General features: G+C 43.3%; 1 protein-coding gene across 4 annotated transcripts; it reads left to right on the forward strand.

Moving 5' to 3' along the window:
- The first annotated feature begins 11828 nt into the window (after positions 1–11828).
- On the forward strand, positions 11829–16736 carry LOC147904103 (FT-interacting protein 3-like). 4 transcript variants are annotated; one of them, XM_087370588.1, is made up of 4 exons: positions 11829–12033; positions 12134–12275; positions 12373–12606; positions 13079–16736. In XM_087370588.1, the coding sequence occupies exon 4, from the start codon at positions 13213–13215 to the stop codon at positions 16156–16158; it is 2946 nt and encodes a 981-aa protein (XP_087226714.1). In that variant the 5' UTR covers positions 11829–12033; positions 12134–12275; positions 12373–12606; positions 13079–13212; the 3' UTR covers positions 16159–16736. The 4 variants fall into 4 exon arrangements, with proteins under 4 accessions (XP_087226714.1, XP_087226686.1, XP_087226706.1 ...); XM_087370560.1 differs by having other exon boundaries at positions 11829–12047; positions 12134–12606; XM_087370580.1 differs by lacking the exons at positions 11829–12033; positions 12134–12275; positions 12373–12606 and adding exons at positions 12610–12678; positions 12821–12959.
- The last annotated feature ends 1621 nt before the right edge of the window (positions 16737–18357 follow it).

Consider the following 18357-nt stretch of genomic DNA (forward strand, 5'->3'; position numbering starts at 1 on the left):
GCCAAGACGAGTTTAAGAGTTTCATAGGAGGTTTAGCAAGCCTCTGTTCAATTGAATACAATCCACAATTTGTATACGAGACGAGTAATTTTGGCATAGCTATAAATAAACCTTCTATAATAGCCTATATGCCTAGTGAATCGTTGCACACACTTCGCATTTTACAAGGGGCAGTAGCTCCAAGATGGAGCTTGATTTTGTTGTAATTTGTGGAGATTTCATTCTTGGATACCACATGGAATCACGCCATGTTTAACCCAAAATTGGCACTTAAGAGGTTTGAGGAAAACCCGATAGAGGCGACACCTCTCAAAGACTAATTTGAGGTATTTGAGGTGGTCATCCCATGCAAAATATATGCATAGGTCATCCAAGAATAGCACTAGGAAATCTCTCAAATACTCCTTAAAGGCTATGATCATCAGCCTTTGGAATGTGGCGGGAGAATTATTGAGCCCAAAAAGCATCACTGAAATACTCCTTAAAGGCTATGATCATCAGCCTTTGGAATGTAGAGGGAGCATTAGTGAGTCCAAAAAGCATCTCTTAAATACTCCTTAGAGACTATGATCATCAGCCTTTGGAATGTAGCGGGAGCATTAGTGAGCCCAAAAAGTATCACTCTAGAAGCATAGACTCCCCATTCCATGGTGAATGTTGTCTTATGTTGATCCACGAGCGCCATGGATACTTGGTTGTACCCAGAGAATCCATCCCTACAACCCTCTCTAATACAAGCTCCATGAAGCACAACGGATAGTGGTCCTTACACGTGGCAGCATTGACCTTTTTTAGATCGACACATACTCTAATTTTGTTGTCTCATTTCAGCACAATGATTATGGGAGATACCCATTCTATATGTTTGATCTTGTATATGAATGCCACATTGATGAGATTTTGTGTTTCTTCCCTCACAATCATCCCATATTTGGGATTCATGGGGTAGGGCCTTTGCCTAACCGGTCTAATGTCATCCAACATAGGGATGGTATGTTGAATAACCTCAGGAGGCACACCCTTTATATTTTGTACTTCTAAGTGAAGCCATTTTTATATTAATAGAGGAGGGGAATCAAGGCCTCTTCTTGCCTGATTGTGAGGTCATCGGCTATGCAAATTGGTTTAGCATTTTCATCCTCATATGTAAGGTCTACTTCCTTAACCTTCACCAGACCATCATAACCATATTGCTTTCCCTCCTCTATAGTTCTCTTGGCTTGGTCCAGAAGTATTTTGCGGTCTTGGACCGTTTAGGACTTAAACTGCTTGGGGACTTAGTGTAGATTATCTTCTTCTTCTTCATCATCCTCCAAGCCTTTTAGTTTGGGTTGCTTCTCTTTAGGAGAAGTCTTTTTGTTTTTGGCCCTTGGGACCATGTCCTTGAGTAGGGGCTTAGCTTCTAATGAGGCCTTAGCCTTTGGTAGACGTGCTTCCTCTGCTTTCAAAGACCCTAATGGGGCCTTTATCCTATCTAACTTGGCTCCCTAGTTGGAGAAGAGCTGGTGATGCACCGTGAATGCACTGACATACCTTAGCTAGTGGAGGTCAGTCTTACCTTCCTTACCTACTTTCCTTCTTTAGGTGCCCTTAATATATTAGTAATATCTAAGAGGACTATAGCCCTTGGCACCTTGGAGTCATAAGCCATCATTTGTGTTCCTATCTTTTTGAGCGAGTCTATGGTCATGAGGATTTTCAACCAATTATGGGAGAACTTAGGTTTTGGTAGTGGAGCATACCAATGTTCATCCTAGTCCTCTTCTGCATCCTTCTCGTTAATTATAGGCTTGGAACACATTCATGGAGGTAGTCCATTGGGTAGTGTTGGAGTTAGCTATGAATAGGTTACCGTACGTTGGGTGGGCCTTCCAAGTTTGAAGGTCGACCCTCATGATCTACTCGTCCTTGCACATGTATATTCAATTTGAGAACCACTCATGGACTAGTCCTACCATGCGCATGAAGGGTCTTCCTAGTATAACATCATAACCATTCAGTTGGTCATGGAAATTCATAACCACAAACCATGTATGGTAGGTGAGCCCGAAAGTCTTAATCTTAATATCTTTCAACACTCCTATCGGTTGGGTTGTCGTTCTATCAACTAGCTTGACCACAAGATTGGTCCTCTCCATCTTAGGTCATGCCCACTTAGCCAAGCACCATTTGACTATGCTCACCTTTGCTCCTCCATCCAAGATTGCCATGGCACCCTTGTTTTGGTACTACTTCAAGGGGCACATCCTCAAGGGTGACCAATGCCCATTCATCTAACTGGAGAGATCTCTCCAAAGAATAGGGTTCTCTCTTAACACAGTAGCAATGGGCATTTTAACCTTCGTGGACAAGAATGTGGTTGAGTTGGCCATATCTTGAGGTTGGGTAATTGGCTCTCGGCCTACTAATTGTGGCTCTTCAAAGTCATAAAAGGACATGTGGTCCTCTTCTATAGCCTAATGCCATGTGGGCTCCTCCTCGAATATTTTGTGCCTGAGTGAATGCCACTTGATCCTTCCTCTTCCACCTTTTCCATTAGGGGAGAGGCTTTAGGAGCTCTATTGAAAGTTTGTTGGTTTGGATGGATCGTATCCATGCCCTTGCTAGAGTCTTGAGCTGCTACTCAAATCTCTCTTGACAATCTCGTACCAGCTGCTGCTATGCCTCAGTGAGGCATGGCTTTTCAATAACAGGGTCGGGGTATTCACCTTGACGTTAGGGGTTGAATTTTTCTTGTAGCTTGACACCTACCTTGTATTGTCCATACATTTAGGCAATTGGTTGGTTGGATTTTGAACCAATAGGGTGTTCTTGAAGATGATGAAGTGGATATGATGACTATATCCTCATTGGACCTACCCTAGAGCGTGAACACAATGGCGCACTTGTATTGGTGGTGGTGGTTGTGGGTAGGGGTTGATCATATTTATAATTGCAGTCCCTTAGGAAGTGAGGTCCTTGGCATTTAAAGCAAGCCATCAATTGATTGGCTGGCATATTATAAGGACACTCACTAGCTCGGTGGGGACCTTGACATGTAAAGCATTGTATAGGTGGTCTGTGTCAAGGTGTTCATATCCCAGGCTTTTTGAGTGGCGGGCACCGTTTGATACACCGGGATATACAGTTTGTCCTGCATAATGACTTATGGAGATGGATTAGTAAGGGGGATTCCCACATTGTTAAGAGTCGATCACTAAAGGAACAAGGTCTGATTGCTCCCACTCATTAGGTGGCTCCACAATTATCACCTGGTTCATAGGAGTAATCCGATGTGGTGGGTGCTAAGGACCCAAGACGGGTGGAGGAAATGGGATGTTTTGAGCCCTATATTTCCCTTAATTGGTGGGAGGGGCTCCTTGAATGGTCAATTATCCCTGATTGGACAGATTTGGTGGGGCGGGCAAGGTCAAGGGTGGCCTTTGTTGGTGGCTGGGGGATAACCTTCGGGTAGTGACACTGGCATGGTTTCCCCATCAAGCACATGTTGTCATTTGTAGGATGGTTGCCCATGCAGATGCCACACCACATGTTGTCTCATCTCAAAAATTCCCTCTCAATCCCCCCTCGAGTTGTTGGCTTAATTGATTCCAGATGTTTGTGGCCACTCCTCCATGATCGTACCCTTGGTGGGTGCAGTTGTCTCCTTGGTGCACTAATAGTTTTACTAGTTTGTCGGATGATGTGTCTTTTCTACTTGGGCCTTCTCTTTCATGTTGCCCCCTAGGTGTATAGCCATCTTGTTACATAGTTCAAAGGACGTGGGGTTCATGGGGCAAAGAGATGGCCATGGAGCTTGGAGTCATGGAGCTTGGAGTCCCATAGCCTTATTAGGAAAACATGGCAAGAGTTGTGCATCACTCATCCTTTCATGCGGCTCGCACCGTGAATTTAGGTGCTTCATCTGGGCAATATAGTCACAAAGGGACTTCATCTCCTTCTGCTTGACTTCATATAGTTAATGGACACGGCTCCATTTGGGACAATGGGGGAAAGCCCCACTATAAATGACTTTCTGAGAAAATCCCAATTGATTTTCTCTTTAGGATTCAATGCCCTATTCCATTAGACTGACTTGCTATCGTTGAATGCCTTGACTGTAGGTCGCCTATATCTCCAAAGGTCTCACAAATTTTCTTGAACCTCTCCACATTAGACACTAGATCTTCTTCTTCTGGGAATTTAGTAATAATTTTGGAGATGTTAACTGGTTTACTTCTTGAGGAGTTAGTATCCCTTCCAGTGAAAGTTAATGGCATGGACCCCCTTCCTAGTGCTTGCACTAGGATCCTCATAACTTCATCAGTGAGAGCATTGTTTGCAACACAATAGGATTTATTGGTGGGGATGGCACGGTGCCATAGTTGAGCGGTGCTAGAGGTGGATTATAGAAAGTTGTTGGTCTTGCAAAGGTGGGATTGGTGGGTACAAGTCCACTCGACCCCGAAACTCGCATTCATGGTGGGCTTCACCTTATTGGCTACACTAGTGATGGCCTAGGCATAGGCACACTCAAGTTGGGGGCATTGGTCCATAGGGTGCAACTATGGGTTAGGGAGTGTCTTCTGGACCACCTCCCCAAGTTGTATATAGAGGGGGATGAGGATCCATTGTTTGTGATAGTGTGTTCCCCCAAAAGTCCATTTGTTCATTCCTTTACACAATAGAATTCGACAGCCGATAGCTAGGTATTCTTGGCTCAAAGGTTCCACTGAAGGATGGTTCTCCCTCATAGAATTGCACATGTGCTCCCATGGGTTTTAATCGGTGTTGCAATAGGAATACTCCGCATTCTACCTAGTACAGATGATGTTGGATGACTGTGCGACCCCTTAAGTACTCTAGTTTGCCTTGCAAATGGGTTTACAATATTGAGGTCAAATTACTTTTCTTTCATTCTAAATTGATCTCCTCAATATGTTTACGAATACCCTTAGTATGTTTAATATCCCCTATTAAAATATGCATTGTGTTGACGTAGAATTTGTCTTGTTGTCCAATTTCATTGTTTGGCATAAATTGCAAATAAATAGAACGATTATCTACTTTATTTTTGGCAATCCACACCTTTCACGATAATTTTCTTCCTTCATATGTATATTGTCACTTTTTCCACATGTATAGACCACTTTTGTGGACTTTGATACCTTCTTTTATTTAAACTTTGTACTCTATATGAGTCCTCGGGTACCTTTGAATTTCTAGAGACATTGGTTGGCTTTTCTTAAAGTTGACTCTTGAAAAATTTCCTATTCTTTTCTTAAAAAACATTATATGATGTATTTGACCTTTTGCTTGATTTGAAAATGGATTTAACTTTAAATATCTTTCCTTCCTTTGAATTTTTCACCTTGATGACCATAATTCCTTTAATGGAACCTTTACTAACAATCTAGACAATCTTGTGTAAAATTTTGATCCTTTTTTACTTGTATTGAATCTAATGATTGCCATAATGAGTATTCATTAGGTATCACTAGTTAGCATCGCATTCAAATGCACTCTATCTTAGATAAAAATTTTGTGTGTTTGCAATTTCATTCAATGAATGTTATTAAAATTCTATTATAAAACCTGAATGACTAGATAAAGTTGTGCTGATCACAATGTTGTAGGTTTGCTTTTAATTTGATGAAGCTCAAGTAGTTAGAGGGTCAATCAAACATTAGGGCTATAGTGTAAGTGAACCTTGGTCTTCAAGGAATACTCTCTAAAAAGATTCTTTAATGCCATGGCATTAACCTTGGGTAAAACTTAATTCGTGCTTACTTTGACTAGGCTTAATGTTGATCTTAGGTTACCTTGACCTTGGGTTAACCTAAACTAAATTTAATGGTGATGTGGCATATAATGATTTGGTAGGATAACATGGTAGCGACATGTCAACAGTGACATGTGGCATTTTGAGAAACTTATGGACCTCGTATAGTGAGAAACTTGCATGCCAAGAATTCTCATAGGAACTTTGGGATACTTGTAAGAATTTGGGGCTCACAAACTTGCAAGGAGGATTGGCAAGGATTTGGAAAACACTTGGAAGGTTGGGATATGGACAAAATTAGGTGGTTTGAAATGTGCATAGAACTTCATGAAATAGATACTACCATTGAAGATTTGTTAGTTGATCTTAGAGCAAGCTGCATAGAGGTGGAAGATCACAATCACAAGCTTTTGTAAGTATGATTTAGACTATGCTAGATATGAATCTAAATAAGAAAAATGAGGCGAATAGCTCATGGATATTATGCATGGGCATCTCATGGATGGCAATGAGGCACAAATTGTGAACTCAAGCAATGGCACACTGAAAGAAAACAAAAGAAAGCTTTGAGATAATACTCGTCCATAACTAATAGATACTAGTTAATAAATTGGAGGACATAAGAGCTCCAAGAGCTCTAAAAACACTAAAATAGACTTGTAAAATGAAGGGTAAAAAGCTATCTCCATTGTTCCCAAGTGTTGGGAAGACCTCCAAAAATAAATCAAGATATGGTTTGTAAATGTGGCTTAAAAACCAAACATTGCTGGATACACGAAGGGATTTAGACAAACTTTCTAGATTGTTAGTAGACCTAAACTACTACTAAGTCATCAATAGTTATCACATATGCTCTTTAAAGCTTTTCAAAAACTATAAAATGTAGATTTAAGACCTAAGGCTCCAAAAAATCTAGGCTTGCCAATACATCTATACATTTTTAATCCTTCTTGGATGTTGAGAAATCAATAACCATTGATGCTTCACAATATATGAGGCTAATTGTGCCTCAAAGAGACCAAACAACTTTTACTTGAACTCTATAATCACGAAGATTGATCAATTTTGGCTATTGTGTAGCCTAATAGCCAAAGCTATTGACCTCAAAGGAAAACAAAGAAGAATAACCCATGAACTATTATGCATCTACTTAGTGCAACAAGAAGACTTTACAAGTTGAAACAACAAACAAACTATCACGACTTCTATAGTTTTCTTTAAAAATGATGGGCAAAAAAACAATCCCTAATGACTAGAGGATCCATTTCATAGCTATGAGTCCTTACTTTGGCACTTGAAATAACATTATAGATTATTTAATGCTCGTTGGTAGGCTCTATGACCCACAAATATGTCATGAAGCTTTGGAAAACTCTAAGAACTTATATAGAGATCTATGAGTTTGCAATTCACAAATTCAAAGATTGTGATGACTACTAGTAAGTCTAAAAGAACCCACGAGTAAAGCTTGTGAAGACTAGTAATCTAAAGAACCCATGAGGAGTAAAGACCAAAATTAGAGGAGAATTGTATACACCAATGTCGACAACAATTCTCAACTATTGTGATCTTTTTGTAGCTACACCAAGCTCAAGAAAGCCTTAACAAAATGAAGGTACAGCTAGTACTCTCACACAAGGGCTACAAAACTTAATTAAAGCTTTAAAACCAAAATATGGAGAATGAGGTTACAAGACCACATCAATGGAGGCATCGTACAACTATAAGATCCCCCCCTAGCCTGTTTTGAATACATGTTAGCATTTTATAAGGGATACCTTCATTATCATATTATATGTCCTCCCATTGTTAGGGTCACATAACATCGGTGGCCTACTGTGTGTGACATGTGCAGATAGAGGCCACGTGTCTAAATCCCCCTTGCAATGAACATGTGTGCATAATGAGAAAAAGAAAGGTCAAACTTCTCTTATTAAGGGAGCAAGGGGGTGAAAACTATGATTTTTGCCCTCCTTTTATTTTTTCTCCAAGTCCATCCAATGATTAATTTTCTTCCTTGACATCCTTATCAAGAATGTCTTACTCTATGAGCTAGGCCTTATATTATCATCACGTGAAAACGTAGTATACAAAGATCATGAATATACTCGTAGCATTTCTAGTAGGGAATATCTACATAAATTAAAGCCACAATGACATATGCCACTATTCTTGATGATCATTAGGCAACCAAGATTTTACTGATGTGATGGAATTCTTGGAAGACACACACATTGATAACCTCAACCTGATTTACAATGGTTATAGAGCCCACAACTTTGTTTTTGGTAAGTCGTGGTATGTACACTAAAACTTGTGATCAATGGTGGAAAGAAAAATAGGATCGATGTATTGCAATGCTAACCTTTGCATGTCTAGTTGAATTTTGAATTAAAACAATCATCTTGCAAGTTGACCCCTTTTTATTTTGTGATGGTTTTTCGATTCTTTAAGTCATATGTGAAAGAAGTAATACTCTTAAAAATATGCTTTGCAATTTGTGTTTCAACATATACATAAACCTTAAGAATCATCAAAAGAATCATAAAAATTACAATCTTATGTATGCATTATATTTTCTTTCAATAGTTATTAATGAAAGAAATCAAGTTGCAATATGATGCATTTGTTTGCACTTTACAACTCAATGTAAGCATCATTTTACCAATTACTTTTTAAATTGGCATGGTTCTGAAATTTTCTCAAGCTAAATAGGTCCCCACAATTGAAAAGCTTCAAATATGAATTAACTATTGGAAAAGGGAGGAGAGGAGGGGTGCAAGGCAAGGGGTGGGACGGGGGTGGGGTGTAAAAGAGGACATCCTTCCATTCTTTTTGGGGAGGGGATTGCTTCCCTCTTGTTTATGAGGGGATGACTTCCCTCTTATTTATGAGGGTAAGGATTGATAAGCCGTTTAGATTACTTGCTATCATGTCATCTTCATGTAGCCTAGTGGAAAGACTATCACCAAGGCTCAGGTAGCTGTCACCGAGTCTTATACTAAATATTGAAGAGTGCCACCAAGTCTCAGATAAGCTATCACCTCCTATGAGTGGGGCAAAGATGTTGTGAGTTAAGTCCCCCTTTGCATGAGCTCTTGAAGCGTCCATTTGACCTTAGCTTAATTGGGATATCTCCACCTTTTCAGCTAAGAAATCAATTGAACTCCTCAATTGAAAAATAAAGGCCTTTTCAATGACATTTCTCCTTAGGTCAAGTTAAGCATGTATAATTTGTTTGGTTAAGGGCCTATAGAATAAGTTGATGGGAATTATAGGTAAGCAAACTCATGCAAAGTATAGATGCTTAAACTAATGGACAAATTATGTGAGATCCCTTAGACAATCTTTTCAAGAAATGCTACAAAGACTTCAAAAGTCAATTTTATTTTACAATATCGGTGTTTCAATCCTTTTGCTTCTTTCTTTTAAGAACTATTATTGAGAGGCATTTTATAATCTTTAAGGAAATGAAAAGGGGTTTTATAGAGAGGTAGCCCTTAATAAAGCATCTTGTGGAGCTTTATTCATGTCAACATAGGCATAATTTTTATCACACATTGTTGCATTGTTTGGCTATGTATTTATTGATGGAAGAAAAGTTGTTTGTATTCTTTATGGTACATAGTCATGACATATTAGATGTTAAGGTTAAGGTTATGGTACATAGTCGTGACATATTAGATGTTAAGGTTATTAATGCATTCAAAATCAAGATAGCTACATTAGATTTGTTTCCAAATTAGATAGTATCTCGATGTCAACTCATCCAATGGTTCTATGTATGTGCATCATATTTACACTTCCCCATAGAATGACTATGCGATGAAAAATATCATGTATTTTAAAAACAAGATACTGAGAGTTATTCTACCATTAGGCACTCAATCATGATTCATTAGTTTGAAATATAATCTTGTTTAAAAGCATTCATAAAGCTTCCCTATAATTTTTTAAAGAAGGGCAAATGTATAAAAACAATAACTTAAAATGCCATGGCAAACATTTTTCAATTCCTTCCTTTTCCGCAATTTTATGAATTGCTAAGTTTTATTGCAAATTTAATTTCAAAGTTTTCTGTTAAAAGCTTGGAAAAGTTATGATCATCATGCTATAAAGATACCACTCTATTTTCCACTATGTCTTATGATGTGTTCAAATGTAGAGTTCCTAAGATTTTGACATTTTTGAGCAAGCAACAAAAAGTAATACTATTTTGAGATTTAAAATGACAAAATAAAAAAGCTTGCAATTTGAATAGACTGACTAAACATGTATGAGAGAGAGAGAGAGAGACAGATGACATCACACCAAATCTAGTACTTTTCTGATGATAAAGAGTGAAGCTTGTCTTGCACCTTTTATTTGTAATAGAATTGTCATATGAAAAGCTTTAAGCAACTATGCACACATGGATCTTTCTTTTGAACACCTTTCATCACTTTCCACATGAAAGAGTGAAAGACAATCAATGGAAAGGTGCACCATTAGCCTTGCTTATGCTTAAGTGTTTAGAAGTACTTAGCTTGTAAGTTGGAGAAACTAAATACAAAGGTAGAAGTATGGCGAAAAAGCTACCTTTGATAAAAGGAAGTAAAATCAAGCACATGTAGTTTCTCGGTTTGAAGCCATTCTGATAAAAGAGAGGAGTACCCCTTCCCCATTAAGACATTCATTTGAGTTTTCCTAGTGTTGAAGGCTTCGAGCCATTGATCTTAGACAATGTTGTACTTTGGGTTCTTTGCTCCCTATTTTATCTAATACATTGGGTTTATTTTTAGCTTTCATTCATTCTAGTTTATCCACCTAACAAATTGAACCTGACTAAGTTTACAGTCAGTGGTTATTGAGATTGGTTTATCAATGGTATGCATCAGTACTTGCTTCGTTCATGTGTTCCTATTCTTCTTTTTGTAGTTCATATGCTTGTTGAATGGTTTGATTGTGGGTGTTTGCACATGAATGTGTGCACAATGGTTAAAATTTTGATTATGCTTTGGGGCCATTGATGTGTGCACAAGTGAGAAGGTTTAGCTAAGTTGTATAATGAATGTTTAGGGTTTGATGGACAATGGTTGATGAGCAACTTTGTTTCATATGATACTTTTGTTGCCTGGGTAAAAATGGCTTGTAAGACTCTGCCTTGCATGTAGGGTATTATCATGGTCCTTGTTGCTTAGGTCAAAAATGTTTTGTAAGACTCTTGGAATTACCCCCCATGATTGCCATGCACCCTTAGGGGTCATTCCTTTCCTAAGGGCAATTTCCATTTCCAACTATAACAAAAAGGTTCGTAGCTATGTTAGGCTATGCTTGTTAAAAATTGCTCTAAAGGCATTTTTTCTTATGTTGGGTTCACACCATCTACTCACCATCCTCTAAAAGGTAGGGCTATTGTCTTAGTTGGCTACAGTAAGGACGGGCTTGAACACTTAAAAGATCTGTGTCTGGCCCATGAGGTCGCCCACTCCATGGCCACCTCCTCCAACTGCTACATGATTGGCCCATTCCATCACAAGTGCTACACCAATCACACGTTGGAGTCATAAATTTAGCAGCCCAGTGTGAACCATCACACCTGGGAGCCATCCTCCAATTCTAATGGGAGTGTGGGTAGTTTGAACCCACCCTTAATCATCTCTCTCTTACACACACGCGTGTCTCAAATTGCAACCAAACATCATGTGTCTCCTGGTTTAGAAAACCTTTGGGCTTTAAAGTTGAAACCGTGTTGGTTTCCCAAGACACCAATACCCACTCTGCCTGAGATTCCTCTCTCACTTGGCGCACACATGTCCATGTGTGTGTTGTGTGTGTGCGCGCGTGCGCGTGCATGTACATGTGTTGCCCAACGAGAGGAATCTCAGGCAGAGTGGGTGTAATTGGAAACCAACATGGTTTCAACTTTAAAGCCCACAGGTCTTCTAAACCAGGAGACACGTGATGTTTGGTTGCAATTTGAGACGTTTTGGACTTAAGGAACTTTTTTTTTTTTTTTGGGTGACTTTGGGAAACTTAAATAGGAAGTTTTCTATGTATGCGTCTTGAAACGCTTAGCTGAGTTCATCTTTCAAAATTCTACGCTGATTTCAAAGTTTTTAACGCTGTGAATTTGCAGCTCCGATCTCTGATCGGCAGATCACAGTCTCAAGAATCGGAGCTCTGCAGTTCGAATGCAAAGAATCGGAGCTCTGCAATTCGATGCAAAGAATCGGAGCTTTGCAATTCAATCCAATAACGCGGTCACAAGATCCGTTCTTCGAAGTTCCAAGGTTGCTTTTGACGAGTCAGTCGCGACAGATCCTCAGTAAAATCCACCAGAAACCACATTGTTTTCAATCCATTTTTCTGATTGTTTATCGGACCTTGCAGATCTGTAAGATTTGTTGCAGTGCGGACCCCCCAGCTGTTTGCATTCTACACACGGATGATGAAGACCTGGAGCAGACTGGAAATTGGAATCCGAGAAGCTTCCTCATCAGTTCTCAGGAAGAATTGTTGGTTCATTGAAACGGTAGGTTTCTTTATTGCTTTAAGGACAACAGGACACTCGCTTTGAGTTCGAAAGTCGGAGCGGAGAAAGGCTCGTGTTGACGCTACCAGCGTTGCAGGTGTCGGTGAAGCAGATCCGGCATGGTCTCCCATAACGAGCACAGGATCAAGCAGCTATGTAACCTTCGTTCCTCGCTGCTGCCCTTGACAACCGTGTCTTTATCTCCTGTTGTACTACCTCCAAGCGAAGGTCCGTCAGATGCAGAAGAGGACGACGAGAGGCAAACATGCAGTTTGTGAGGCTACAGGAACAGACTTGCAGCCGAATCGTCGGAGCTACCCAGATACTGTTGGTGAGGAGCTACCCAGATACTGTTGGTGAGGAGTATCCGCCATAGCCGCAATTGATAGTTCGGTCAAAGCATGTAAACGCTCTTTTCCATTCAGTCATCTCTTTCGTTTTGCCACTCCATTGAGTCAGATTTGTCCCATTTTCCTTCGCATCCAGCATGCTCTTCAGTGCTATGCGTCCAGCTTTGCTACTCTAAATCTCCCCTCGCTTTTCAGAGCGTGCAAGCCCCAGATCGCATCTCGTCCTTTCTCTTTCGTTTGCTCTCCTATTGCTTGATGTGGAACCCCCCGGCTCTAGCTCTTTGCGCGCTTCTTAAGGAGTTGATTAGCCGAGCATAAACTTTCCCTAATCAGGGTGGGCTTCCATATCTGGCCGAAACGATTTGCATTTGTGTTCCATTTCTCTGCATGTCCCTTCCCTCTTGTTAAGTATCTTGTAGAACAATCATTGATTAAATGTCGGTGTGTCTACAGGTGTACTGTAGCGTGAGTCTACAGCAAGCCGGTTAGGAGCATCAAGCAAACAGAGAAGCGAGGCTTTGGGAGAGAGATCTTGAGGGTACAGCATTGAGCATCGGAAGAGAGGCGTATAAACAAGCGAGGGCAGAATGACGAACATGAAGCTGGTGGTAGAGGTGCTACACGCATCGAACTTATCTCCCAAGGATGGGGAAGGATCAGCGAGTCCGTATGTGGAGGTGACCTTCGACTCGCAGAGGCTGAGGACGAAGACGAAGGCCAAGGACATGAATCCAGTGTGGAACGAGAAGCTAGAGTTTACGGTGAGCGACAAGGAGGCGCTGGAGGAGGAATGCATAGAGGCGCATGTGTACACAGAGAGGAAGAGTGGGCACAGGGCGTCTTTGGGGAAAGCCAAGGTGGAACCGCAGCACATAAGGAGGAGGGGGACTGAGGGGGCGGAGCTACCGCTAGGGTTTGCCCTGGAGAGGGGCTGGGCTATCTTCTCCATGGCGAAGGGGGAGCTGTATTTGAAGGTTTATTACTATGATGTGGAGAAGGAGAAGGCAGCAGCAGCTGCCAAAGGAGGAGGAGGGGGGAAGAGCAAGGAAGAGAAGGAGGAGGCAGCTGAGAGAGGAGGAGGAGGAGGAGGAGGAGGAGGAGGTGGAGGTGGAGGTGGAGGTGGAGGTAGCGGGGCAGATAAGGGCAAAGGGGGCGGAGATTCCCGCGCAGATGCCCGCCACAGTGAGCACCTTGCCAGATGGGAAACCGGCGAGTCTGCCTCGCAGCTCGACTTTTCAGTCCAACCCACCACCATGAAATCTACACCCTGGCATGAACAGCCCCGCCGGGATCTCGTTGCCGAAATGAACTACCTCTTCATCCGCGTGGAGCGTGCCCGTGGCCTTGCTGTCAAAGACATTTCTGGCAGTTCCGACCCTTTTGTGGAAGTCAAAGTCGGCAATGTCAAGGTCGAGACAGCAGTCATCCCGAAGAACCTCAACCCGGTTTGGCGCGAGGTTTTTGCCATTTCCCAAGATCGATACCAGGCTGAATTCCTCGAAATCACGGTTTGGGACCACGATGCTGTGAAGAACGACTTCCTTGGGTTTGTCTCTTTCGAGATCGGTGAGATTCCGGAACGGCGGCCACCGGATTCGCCATTGGCCCCACAGTGGTACAAGCTGGAGTCCAGGCATGGGAAGCAGGCCCAGGGTGAAGTCATGCTGGCAGTTTGGATTGGTACCCAGGCTGACGAGGCATTTCCCCATGCTCGCCAGTCTGACAGTGGTTGGTTGCCATACACACGCTCCAAGATTTATCTGTCCCCTCGGTTGTGGTATCTGCGGGTGATCGTCCATGAAGCGCAGGACATCGTGCCTGGCAAGGAGAACCGCCATCACCCCGAGGCTAGTGTCAAGGTTGAGCTTGGTTTCCAGGCCCAGCGCACACGTACTGCTAGCAGCCGCACTAACAGCCCCTCTTGGGAGGATGAGCTCCTCTTTGTTGCTGCCGAACCCTTCACCGATGAGCTCCTCAGCATCTCTGTGCTCGACCGTGTGGCTGCCAACAAGGATGAAATCATTGGCTTTGTCAAAATCCCCCTCGGCTCCGTGCCCAAGCGCACTAACTCGCGTCCCGTTGATGCCAGGTGGTTTGATCTCGAGCGTGCGAAGGACTTCAAGGAGGTGGCACATGATGTGGCAGACAAGGTCAAGGGCAATAGTCGGTTCATGAGCCGCATCCACCTCACTCTTTGCATGGAGGGTGGCTACCACGTGCTGGACGAGTCCACTCACTATAGCAGCGACACGCGGCCCACCGACCGTCGCCTTTGGAAGCCGCCAGTGGCAGTGCTCGAGCTTGGGCTGCTGGGTGCCATGGGACTGGTTCCAATGAAGACACGTGACCAACGCAGCTGCACGGATGCGTATTGTGTGGCAAAGTATGGGCCAAAGTGGGTGAGGACGAGGACGGTGCTGGACTCCCTGGCACCACAGTGGAATGAGCAGTACACGTGGGAGGTGTATGACCCCTGCACGGTTCTAACAGTAGGTGTCTTTGACAACCACCATCTCACAAACGGCCCAGCAGATAAAGTGGCAGGCCACAAGGACGAGATCATAGGCAAGGTGAGGATAAGGCTGTCCACACTCGAGACTGACAGGGTATATTCACACAGGTATCCGCTGATAGTGCTGGAGAAATCGGGCGTAAAGAAGAAAGGAGAAATAGAAATGGTGGTGAGGCTATCATGCATGAAGAGGCTAAACATGATGCAAGCATACATATCACCACTGCTACCAAAGCTGCATTATCAGAAGCCATTCCATGTAAGGCATGTGGAGGCGCTCAGGGAGACAGCAATGAAGATAGTGATAACAAGGCTTGCCAGGTCGGAGCCACCTGTGAGGGCAGAGGTGGTGAGGTACATGCTCGATGTAGACTCGTACAGGTGGAGCTACAGGAGAAGCAAGGCCAACTGGTATAGGATAAGCAAGGTCTTTGTGGGCTGTGCAGCGGTAATGTCATGGTTCCAGGACATATGCGAATGGAAGAACCCAATCACCACTGTCCTGGTGCACATTCTCTACTTCATCCTTGTCTGGTATCCAGAACTTATTCTGCCCACCTTCTTCCTCTATATGTTCCTCATTGGAGCTTGGCAGTATAGATTCCGCCCCCGTCACCCCCCTCACATGGATGTTGACCTCTCCCTTGCCAATGCTTGTAGCTCCGAAGAGCTTGATGAAGAATTTGATGCCATCCCCACCTCCAAACCCCACGAGACTGTACGTGTTCGCTACGATCGCCTCCGTGCCCTTGCAGGCAGGATCCAGACTGTCCTCAGTGACCTTGCCACCCAACTAGAGCGCTTCCATGCCCTCCTCAATTGGCGTGATCCCCGTGCTACCACCATTTTTATCCTTTTCTGCTTGCTCGCTGCTATAGTCCTCTATGTCACCCCTTTCCGTGTGATCGCTGTTCTGGTTGGTATCTATGTCCTCAGACACCCTCGCTTCCGAGACAACATGCCTCCGGTCCCTATGAATTTCTTCAGGAGGTTGCCTGCACTTTCTGACAGGATGCTGTGATGCAGCTTTTTCTATGTAGTGAACTTCTAATAGCCCACTTGTGCCAGCAAATCAAGGCCTCATGGCTTTTAGAACTTATGGGCTTCATCTTCTCCTTGTGAAGGGCATATTTAATTTGATTGGCACTGCATGCTTTGGTTGCTGGCTGAAGCTATAGTAGTGGCATTGTACAAATTCAATGATAGAAGCTTTTTTTGGGGGGACACGAGAAGAACATTGGATTTTTATGCGTCTTTGAAGTGTAGTGGATTCAAAGGGGGATATTGGCTTACACTAGGTTCTCATGGTAAAAGTAGCTTTAGCCCATTTGCAAGAGGCACTCTCTTAAAAATCTCAAATTTGCACTGCATGCTGGGGTTGCTGGCTGGAGCTATCTTAGTGGAATTGTACGAACTCATTGATGAAGCTTTTTTTGGGTGGAACACGAGAAGAATGTTGGATTTTTACACGTCGTTGAGTAGGGTGGACTCAAAGGGGGATACCAGCTTACAGTAGGTTCTCATGGTAATAGTAACTTTAGCCCATTTGTAAGAGGCACTCTCTTAAAATCTCAATTTTGTAGTGAGGAAAATGCAGAATCCAGGTTTCCAAGAGAGTTCTATTGGCTGAGGGATCCTTTAGAACTCGAAATGTGTGCCTTTCTTCGTTCTTCATGGTGTTCATACTTGTTAAATATCTCTACATATGCACTTGACAGATGACGGCCTTGGACACTTCTTGATGGTAGTGTCTCTAGATATGCACTTGATAGATGACACCTTTGGATGGTTGGAAGGGTAATTGTTGAAACCACAGGCACTTTTACGAGGGAGGTAATTCTTCAGGTCAGAAGCATTTGTTTTGTTCTGGTCTTTCATTTGCTTATTCTTGGGGGGTCTCTTCTGAAAGTCTCTCTCTCTCTCTCTCATTTGCTTATTCTTGGAGGGTCTCTTCTGAAAGTCTCTCTCTCTCTCTCTCTCTCTCTCTCTCTCTCTCTCTCTCCCACTTCCAGGACCCTCGAACCAAGGCTTTTCTCTTCGACTCCTTGGTCCGACTAGCCGGTATGTATGGCAGCCCTTGTTGGGGGCTTGACATGTCAGAGTTAGAGTGGACACGGATGGAGCGCCTGCAGATCCTCATGCTCTCACGGATGATCCGGGGGAAATCGTCTATACCACATCACATCATTCAGGCCGAGTTTGGGATCTCTCCACTCCAGCTAGATGTAGCCTTTCAGACTCTCACATATCTACACCGGGTTAGATCATATGGAGACTGCACATCAGGGAGATAGAGGTTGCCATGGTTGGCTCTCGATTCCTCCATGAGGTTGGCAGCAGAGGGAGACGAGCGATGTTGGTATGCACGGACTCACAGATGGTTAGTGAGACTAGGGTTTCACATCGATAGAATACCTCCTTTTCAATACAGTTTAGATGCCCCTCTGGTATTCCCATCCACCATCCCGATCGAGCTACACACCAACCAGGTCATTCGAGAGGATCTCCTACAGCTACATACCTTTAGGACCTGGTTGGAACCGAGGGAGACTCCAGTGAGATTATTGTCTTCGTATTTCGGAGGAGGGATTCATCACACCATCGGAGTACACTAAGCTTCATATGCCTCACTTACTACGGATCTCCATCGGACAGTTTCAGGTATCATCACACCGCCTTCGCATAGAGCGGTACAGCAGAGGGGATTCCTAGGGAGCATCGCTTATGCATATTGTCAGGAGGTTGAGTCGGACGAGCATTTTATTTTCAAGTGCCCAATGTACTACGAGATCGGAGGTCGCTACCATTGCCTCTTCAGAGATGGCTTCGGGCTCCTTTCTAGATTCCTCGCCTACCCAGATCAGAGATGCCTCGTGGCCTTCATCCACGAGGGGGTTCGACACAGAGAGTACTTACTCAGGTGACGGGGCTTGGTCACATCATTAGACACCTCTCAGAGTAGGATCACAGAGTTCTTCCCATCGAGTGACATTGATCGTCCAGTCTCTAGTCGCAGACGGGACAGAGACCTCGACCCGACGATTGCAGCACGACACACGAGCGAGGGGACACACAGATCACTCTGGGAGATCTCTCGTCATTGTTTGGACCCGGGATACGTCCCATGGGAGTCACGGTGGCTCTGGTCTTGCGCCGAGCCTCATCTAGGAGATCGAGATGCACGGCACTCTTTGACGAGCGCCAGTGTCCCATCATCGTC

This window comes from Dipteris shenzhenensis, chromosome 3 (assembly GCF_047967505.1).
Source record: "Dipteris shenzhenensis isolate YYH24624 ecotype China chromosome 3, Dip_SZ_1.0, whole genome shotgun sequence".
NCBI classification, from domain to species: domain Eukaryota; kingdom Viridiplantae; phylum Streptophyta; class Polypodiopsida; order Gleicheniales; family Dipteridaceae; genus Dipteris; species Dipteris shenzhenensis.